Raw genomic sequence first — 8,876 nt, 5'->3', positions numbered from 1 at the left:
CTGTGTGAGTATGAGCAGATAAAAAGCTGGGTTAGAGCAGAAGAAGGGAGAGAGAGAATGACCATGCTACCGTGACCAGTGTACCACAAGCCCGGCCTTGGAGGGCTGGGGGGAGGAAACGACGACTGACTGGGGGCTGACAGGGGAACGGACTCGGGACCGACATCAAATGGCTTGACTGACTGGTGCTCTGACAATCTTCTTATGCTTTATCTATCACATTGCAGGAGGAGAGTCTCTGTTCTCTGTTTCCCTAACTACAAGATTATGTGTTTAAATACTACTCTATTCAGAATAATTGTAATATTAAATGACCCTTTAAATTGGAATGGTTTGTCTGAATTAATTTAGTCGGTATCACACTCTAGCCACGACAAACCTATCTCCTATAGCATGCCATAGTAAATGACAACTGACGCTGCATCTGAGACACCTCACGACATCCCGACGCAGAGTCTAGCATGTCAGATTTTTTTCATTGTGTATGACATGGTGGCCTAACGCCGACCAACAGAAGCACAGATGGCTTTTCTGTTCACAACATTTTTGGCATATTGGACTGAACCATATTGATTAAATATCACAGTGATACAGCCAACAGTGCTTTCATAGTCAGTCCTGTGAAGTAGTTACCCTATCAGGGTTACCTATCTAGTTTTCAGTTTTACTACCGGCTTGAAAAAATTATTTTAAGGATAAGGATAATCACGTTTATTGGCCAAGTATGTTACACACAAGGAATTTGTTTCCGGTACAGAACTGATAGCAGCCATCTGCAGCGCCACCTCAACCGACAACTCTAACCATCAGGGGGTTCCGTGTCTTGCCCAAGGACACTTTGACACGTGGACTGCCGGCAGCAGGATTCAAACCTTCAACCTTCTATTTGGGAGATGATTGCTTTACCCACCGCACCACTGTCACCTCCCCAGCTACCTCAGATTTTTTGTGAAGGAGAGACAACACAGGCTGCTGCGCTCTTAATGCAACCCACAGACGGGTCCACGGTTGCCCCCCCAACACTTTTTTTATGCATTTCCAAACACAAGCAGCCAGTACACTCTTCTCCCGGTCCCTGGCACCTCCAAGTTGTGAATGACGTCAGGTTGCGATTTGTCAGGTACCAATATGTAGTTGTCATATCCCTTGTCCAAGAATGTATGACTGTAATCGTGTAATCTGACCATCATATCAGAGAAACAAATCGTGCAGTCTGAACCAGGCATTACAGAAAGTTGGGACGGGACAACAAAACACAGAAAAAGTTGTTTAATGCGAAACAAAACAAAACAAAAAACACCTGGTGGAACACCTTTCAACTAGTTCATTGGCAGCACGTCAGTATCAGATCAGGTATAAAAGAGTGTCGCAGGGAGGTCAAGTCATTTGGTAAAAAGGATGGGACGAGGTTGACTACTAGGAAAGACTTACTGATGAATGATGTTTCTCAAAATAAAATTGCAAAGAAATTTGGATTCTCATAATTTGCCCGATGCTGGCTGGGATTGGCTCCAGCCCCCCCGCGACACCATTCGGGACTAAGCGGTATACAAAATGAGATGAGATATGAGGGGCAGTGCCTATGTCTCTGGGTTGTCCTAGCACCATGACAGTGTTGTCAGTTCACAGTTGCTGGCATAGGAACCTTTGGTTACTCATTAGAGGAAGAGGGGGACAAAAATCAATCAATTCACACTTCATTTGACAGGAGCTGCATTTTATATCTCTCTAACAACTGAATGGCCATGTAATGTAGACATTGCCACTCGTTGCATGCTTTAGGAGCTACAAGTGAGTGGTAGGAGGAGGAATCAAGAGATCACCATTTGTCCTTGAGTGGGTCAGCTGTAGCTGAACTGATGTAGATGTAGTAGTTCAATGGTGCTCACTTAGATGGTTGGTGGAAATGGTGGAGCATCCTGTGATGTTGGTATAGAATACAGAGTCTGTGGGGAATGCCATTTAGCTTCTTTAGTTGGACAGATGTCCAAGTAGAACCAGGCTGGTGGTTTGCTGTGCACTGAGCAGATGGTCAGCTGAAAGAGGTGAATTTTTCAGATTAATTATTGCTTGTAGTTTATTGTAGAAATGAACTGAGTGCAAATGAAACTCTGAGGTTACGTGCACAGAAAATGGGAACCAACAGGCATCCAGGGTAGGAGGGTATTAATAAACACATGACAAGAAGAGGAGTGTTTAAGATGTGGTCCTGCTCCTGAACCTTGGCGAAAATTATGTCCATCGAAGTCCACGATAACACAAATCCTGGGTCTTTATGGTATTGGATTTAAACACTGTTCCTCTTCTACCTAAGCACTGACCAAGGTCAACTTAGGCTATACCTTATTATTATTATCAACTGGTACAAAGCGCTGCTCCCCTACGTGCACAGAAAATGGAAACCAACAGGCATCCAGGGTAGGAGGGTATTAATAAACACATGACAAGAAGAGGAGTGTTTAAGATGTGGTCCTGCTCCTGAACCTTGGCGAAAATTATGTCCATCGAAGTCCACGATAACACAAATCCTGGGTCTTTATGGTATTGGATTTAAACACTGTTCCTCTTCTACCTAAGCACTGACCAAGGTCAACTTAGGCTATACCTTATTATTATCAACTGGTACAAAGCGCTGCTCCCCGTCTACTGTCAAATACTTCAAAGTATGCCCACATCACCCCTGTCCTTCACTCGCTACACTGGTTGCCAGTGCAGTTCACTATTATTTGTATTTAAGGCTATTAACGGCCTCGCTCCCCCATACCTGTCTGACCTGTTGTCCATTCGCACTCCGCTTAGGGCTCTACGTTCCTCAGAGCATGTGTCCTTGGTTGTCCCGTGGACAAGATATAAAAAAACGGGGTGATCGTTCATTTGCCATATATGGCCCCAGGCTCTGGAACTCCTTACTGCCGAAGTTACGGTCCATAACTGAGGTTGTCGTCTTTTAAGTCAAAACTAAAAACTCATCTCTTTAGACAAGCTTTCTGTGTCTAACAGGCTCCAGTGGCATCATGTCGATGACTTTTAGTTTGTTGTCTTACATTTACACTTTAATATGGAAGTTTCTCATTAGCTTTTATTGTGTGTTTTTATTTTGTTTTTGGTTTTATTGCTTATGTGGCCGGTTTTATACTCCTAATATATGTTCTTCTGTGAAGCGCTTTGGGCTCCTCCGAAGTTGTAAAGTGCTATACAAATAAAGTATTATTATTATTATTATTAATAGTAGTAGCTTTTTGTTGTCCTTCTTCAGATGCTAAAAATAGTGACACTAGTAGAGTATGTGAGCTACAAGTTCCAACCAGCACAAACCGAATCATAGTAGTGAGTCTGAGATTGTTTGTTACAGGGTGAAACTTGTGCAGGTAAGTATAAATAAACTGTATTATAAACTGTATAAATAATGCTGCATTGCTTTTAAAGTAAATAATACCATTTCCATTCCCTAATATGAGCTGCTTCAAAGCTCCACAGCTTGTAGCAAGTGACTTCATCTCACAGAACAGAAGTACATATCCTATTCTGTGTGGACTGTGCAGCATTATTATTATACCCTCTGTTCTCATAAAGGAGAACCCTCCTACCAAAGAGGATGGTATAAGTTGAACCCTGCCCAAATGCAAAAGTATGTTTTATTAATACATTTCAACAGTTTCCATAGTGTTATTTACTGTGGCATTAAGAGAATATAGCAAGTGTCACTGATTCAGGCCTCCAGAGTTTGATGTTTACATGTTATTCACTCTTGGTGGAAGGTTTAATGAGATCCATGGAGGCTGAAGCGGTCTGATAAAACCATTTCACAGGCTCAAACTGTTCTCTTTCTTAGTTCAGGAAATAAGTCGGTTTATAGATAACTAAATAAGAGAATCCAATATAAGAAATATCTTACTGCAATCTTCAAAGTTAAATCTCTCCTTGCAATCTAACATATTACTGTAATATTACCAGACTGTCTTAATAATCAATCATTTATACTTGACTTTCTTAATGGAGGAAGAATTAAATGCAACATATTTAACATTTGGTGGGCATGTGGAAGTTCACAAATACAGATACCTTTATTTTATGGTTGTTTTCACCGTATATATTTTAATAATCTGCAGTAATTCTATTATTTTGTACCTGATCTGGAACCACCAAGACCTCCATGAGCCTATGTACATTTTCATTGCAGCTTTGTTGCTGAACTCTGTTCTTTTCACCACTAATATCTACCCAAAGCTGTTGGTCGACTTTTTATCTGAAAAACAGATCATATCCTATCAGGCCTGTCTGGTTCAATACTTTATGTTTTATTCTTTAGTTTGTTCAGAGTTCTTACTGTTGGCAGCCATGGCCTATGACAGATATGTGTCTATATGTAAACCTCTGCATTATCCAACTATAATGACAAAAACAACTATAAGTATCTTTCTGGCTTCATCTTGGCTTTTGCCTGCATGTCTGAATGTGGGAATAACAACACTGAGCTCTAATCAGCAGCTCTGTAGCTTCACTCTGAAAGTCATTTTTTGCAATAACTCAATTTACAAACTTTTTTGTGTTCCTTCAAGAGCAATATCTTTCTATGGTATGGTACTTTTCATAAATCTTATTGTTGTTCCTGTGGTCATCATAGCTTTCACATACACCAGGATACTTGTAATATGTTACCACAGCAGTAGAGAAGTCAGGAGAAAAGCTGCACAGACCTGCGTCCCTCACCTGCTGGTTTTGATGAACTATTTTATTTTGATAGCATATGATGTCATTACTGCCCGACTGGAATCTGATTTTCCAAAAAATGCACGTTTAATCATGACTTTACAATTAGTTTTGTATCATCCTATTTTTAATCCAGTTATATATGGACTAAAAATGAAAGAAATTTCTAAACACCTTAAGAGGTTGTTTTGTCGAGATTAATGGAACTGAAGCTATCAATGTGATTTTTCTGATCCCTGCAAAATGTTTAATGCTAGGATATGTTTCAACTCCTAACACACAGTAAAGACCATTGTCAGCTTAAAAAATGTGATGACTAATCAATTTTTGCTGTTAACTCAATAATATATCTCCCGTGAATCACAACTTTCATCCAGAACATTTCATTTAGCCTTAAGTTGACTGCACATATCCTGAATCCTGGTAATGATATACAGCTGAGTCAGCACAAGCCACATGGAATAAATTTTTATGTTAATGTAGAATAAGCACAGCATTAATGTTTTGGTTCTAAACTCTGATCTCATTGCTCCTTACATGGAAGCATCAAGGTCAACTGAGCAGAGAGTGGGGAGAGATAATATTATAAGATTCTTATGTGGTCTTAGAGTGGAATTTAAGATGTCTCAGCATCTTCTGTGTCTCGTGTAATCGTAGACTAAGATGTTGAGATCTGGGCTTTTTGGGGCCACAGCATCTGTGGTGGGACTTTTTGGATAAGACAGCACAATATGATACAGACTGAAGGTGACCTTAATTCATATTCAAGATTTCAAAATTGGCTCTGCGATGCACCAGCGACCTGTCCAGGGTGTACCCCACCTTTCGCCCTATGCCGGCTGGGTTTGGCTCCAGCCCCCCTGCGACCCCATTTGGGATTAAGCGGCATAGAAAATGATTTCAAAATTCTCTTAAAGAAATCTTTTGGAGGGGGTTGTTATCATTTTCATCTGTGGGACTGGTATTATGCCACTTTCTTAAGTAAAAAAATAACCACTTAGATTGAGAATATGTGGTCAGTCTTTCCAGGTAATGCCAGTTTAGAAATTTGTTCTGATGTTTTTGGAGATGTGAGTGGTCGACCAAGCTAGTTCTGTTAGCAGGCAGCTACATCCGGTTCAGAGCCCAGCAGTGTGTTGGCGAGGACGCTGCTGTTCCAGCTGCACATTATAGTTGTTTCCACTGTGAACCCAAAAGAGTAGTACACCACATGCTTCCCCTTAACCGTCACCCAGCATAACCTCCCAAGTTGACACTGCGACCATCCTACTTTGCGTTTCCACTGTATTTTCCCTGTGTAGATCTCTGTTTAGAGGAGGGAGGGAGGGGCTGCGCTCTTATCACACACTCACAGCTGAGCAGAGGCTGTTTTTTTTCCCCCACCTGGTTTCTGAATCTTGGTTTACTTTTGGGTACCAGTAACCACATAGAAATCTGCTGTTTTTTGTCACCTGAGGTTATTTTATTTTTTATAGAAGTTAGTGAGGTCCACACAATTGTTTTTAGCTCCTGATAAATAAAATCATAGAACTGAGGGAGGGTGTACTTTCTTTGTGTATATGTTTTCCTTTTTCATGGCATTCTTGAAAATCTGAATTTGAAGTCAAACCTTTTATTGTCATTGCATTTGAAAAACACAACAAAACAGCAAAAAGAACACCTCTCAGCCCTACATGCATGCTGTCGTGGCTAGAATGTGAACTAAATTAATTCAGACAAATCATCCCAATTTAAATAATCATTTAATATTACAATTATTCTGAACAGAGTAGTAGTTAAATGAGTAATCTGGTAGTTAGGGAACAGAATCACTCCTCCTGAAATGGAATGGATACAGTATTAAATAAGAAAATTGTCACACAGTCAGTCAGTCTTGGTCAGGGGTCCAGTCAGTCAGAGTCCCTTACCCAGGCCTGGGTCTCAAAGAGCAGCACCCTTCACTGTCACGGTAGCCTTCTTCTTCTTCTCCCCCTGAACCCACAGCTATCCTAGCCTTTATCTTCTTGCAGTCACACAGCCTTCTATGGCCTGAGCCAGAGACACAGTCTCATGCCAGCTCCACACCCCTTCTTCCGAGCACTGTCTAAGATGTCCAGTACATGAACTTCTAGGTCGCATTCACCTAGCGCACATTTCCTTTTTCTAAACATGAACAGAGCACACAAACCGTTCACATAAGGCTGAAGCTATGTCCATTCCCCATTTAAGGAGGAAGTCGCTCTGGATGTTTACCCATAAATTAAACAAGGGGGACACAACCCAAGATATTCTTGCTTGAGCAAAAGAGAAACAGATCAAGCTTATATAAACACTTAGCTCACCCTTACATAACTATTACAAATAATATCTATATATGAACTACATACTATTCTATTACATATTACCTCTGGACTGGTACCCTTGTTTGTTTTTAAACACTACAATGCAAAATATGTCCCTCCCTGTTGTTTGTGCCTATGTGCTAAATAATAGTTCAGAGTATGTGGCCTTCTTGGAGATCCTGGGTGGGGTCCTTGAAGGGGCACCACCTGGGGATTCCATAGTTCTTGTGGGGGACTTCAATATTCATGTGCACAGTGATGGAAAAACCTGGAGTGGGGTGTTTTGGAGGAATGGCCTGCCTGATCTGAACCTGAATGGTATTTTGTTATTGGAATTCTGCACTTGTTGTGGCCATAACAAACACCATGTTTGAGCATAACATTGTTCATAAGTCTACTTGGTACCAGAACACCTCAGCTCTTAGATTGATGATTGACTTTGTTGTCATATTATCGGATCTAAGGCAGTATGTTTTGGACACTTGGATAAAGAGAGGAACAGAGCTGTCAATTGATCACCACCAGGTGGTGAGTTGAATCTGATGGTGGGGAAAGCTGCTGGCCAGACTGGGCAAACCCAAACGTGTAGTGAGGGGGCACTGGGTATGCCTGGCTGAAGCCCCTATCAAGAGGCCTTTAACGCACACCTCTGGAAGAATTTCTCTCATGTCCTGGGGGAGGCTGGGGACATGGTATCCAAATGGGCCACGTTCAAATCCTCCATTGTTAAAGCAACTATTCTGAGTTGTGGCCAGAAGGTTCTTGGTGCCTGTCACGGTGGCAACCTGAGAACCCACTGGTGGACACCAGTGGTGAAGGATGATCTTAGGCTGAAGAAAGAAGCTTACAGGGCTTGGTTGGCTCAGGGGTCTCCTGAAGCAGCTGATGGTACTGACAGGTCAAAAGGGCTGCAGCTCCAATGGTCGAGGATGCAAAAGCTCTGGTGTGGAAGGAGTCCACTGAGGCTATGGAGAAGGACTTTCAGTTGGCTTCAAATAAGTTTTTGGAAACTGTTAGATGACTCAAAAGGGGAAAGCTGGGTTTGGCCCAGGCTGTGTTTGGTAGGGGAGGAGAACTGCTGACTTGAACTGGGGATATTATTGGGCAGTGGAAAGAACCCATCTAATATGCCCTCCAAGGGGGGAGAAGAAGTAAGACTCAGGAAAAACCTCACCCCTATTCCTGGCAGAGGTCACTGAAGTAGCCAAAAAGCTCCTCGGTGGCAAGGCACCTGGAGTGGATGAGATTCTCCATGAGATGCTGAAAGCTCTGGACATAGTTGGGCTGCCTTGGTTGACATGCCCCTTCAGTGGCACATGGAGGATGGGGACAGTGCTTGTGCACTGGCAGACTAGGGTAGTGGTTCCCATTTTCCAAAAAGGGGGGCCAGAGAGTGTGCTCCAGTTATTGGGGTATCACACTACTCAGGCTCCCTGGGAAAGCCTATGCCAGGGTGTTGGAAAGGAGACTCCAACCGACTGTCAAACCATGGATTCAGGAGGAGCAATGCAGATTCCATTCAGGGCGTGAAATGCTGGATGAGCTCTCTCTTTTTGCCAGGTTACAGGAAGGATTCTGGGAGTTTGCCCACCCAGTCTACATGTGTTTTGTGGAATAAGAGAAGAACTACCACCCAGGTCCCCCATGGGATTTCGTGAGGGGTACTTTGGGTGTACAGGGCACTGGGGCCATTGGTATAAGCCATCCGGTCCTTGTGGGAGTTGTGTCCATATACCTGGCAAGACGTCAAACATGTTCCCTGTTGGTGTTGGCCTTCGTCAGGGTTGTCCCTTGTCACCTATTTGTACTTTTCTTGGACAGGATCTCATGGCACAGCCGGGGGGG

At 42.5% G+C, this 8,876-nt stretch overlaps 1 protein-coding gene across 1 annotated transcript; it reads left to right on the top strand.

Moving 5' to 3' along the window:
* Positions 1 to 3,993: 3,993 nt before the first annotated feature.
* Positions 3,994 to 4,911, top strand: LOC109952947 (olfactory receptor 11A1-like). Its single transcript, XM_020588270.1, has one exon. It carries the CDS (start codon positions 3,994 to 3,996, stop codon positions 4,909 to 4,911), a length of 918 nt encoding a protein of 305 aa, XP_020443926.1.
* Positions 4,912 to 8,876: the final 3,965 nt, after the last annotated feature.

This window comes from Monopterus albus, unplaced genomic scaffold (assembly GCF_001952655.1).
Source record: "Monopterus albus unplaced genomic scaffold, M_albus_1.0 scaffold522.1, whole genome shotgun sequence".
Lineage (NCBI taxonomy): Eukaryota > Metazoa > Chordata > Actinopteri > Synbranchiformes > Synbranchidae > Monopterus > Monopterus albus.
Note: the sequence above shows the minus strand (reverse complement) of the source record. Positions and strands in the feature narration are given on the sequence as shown.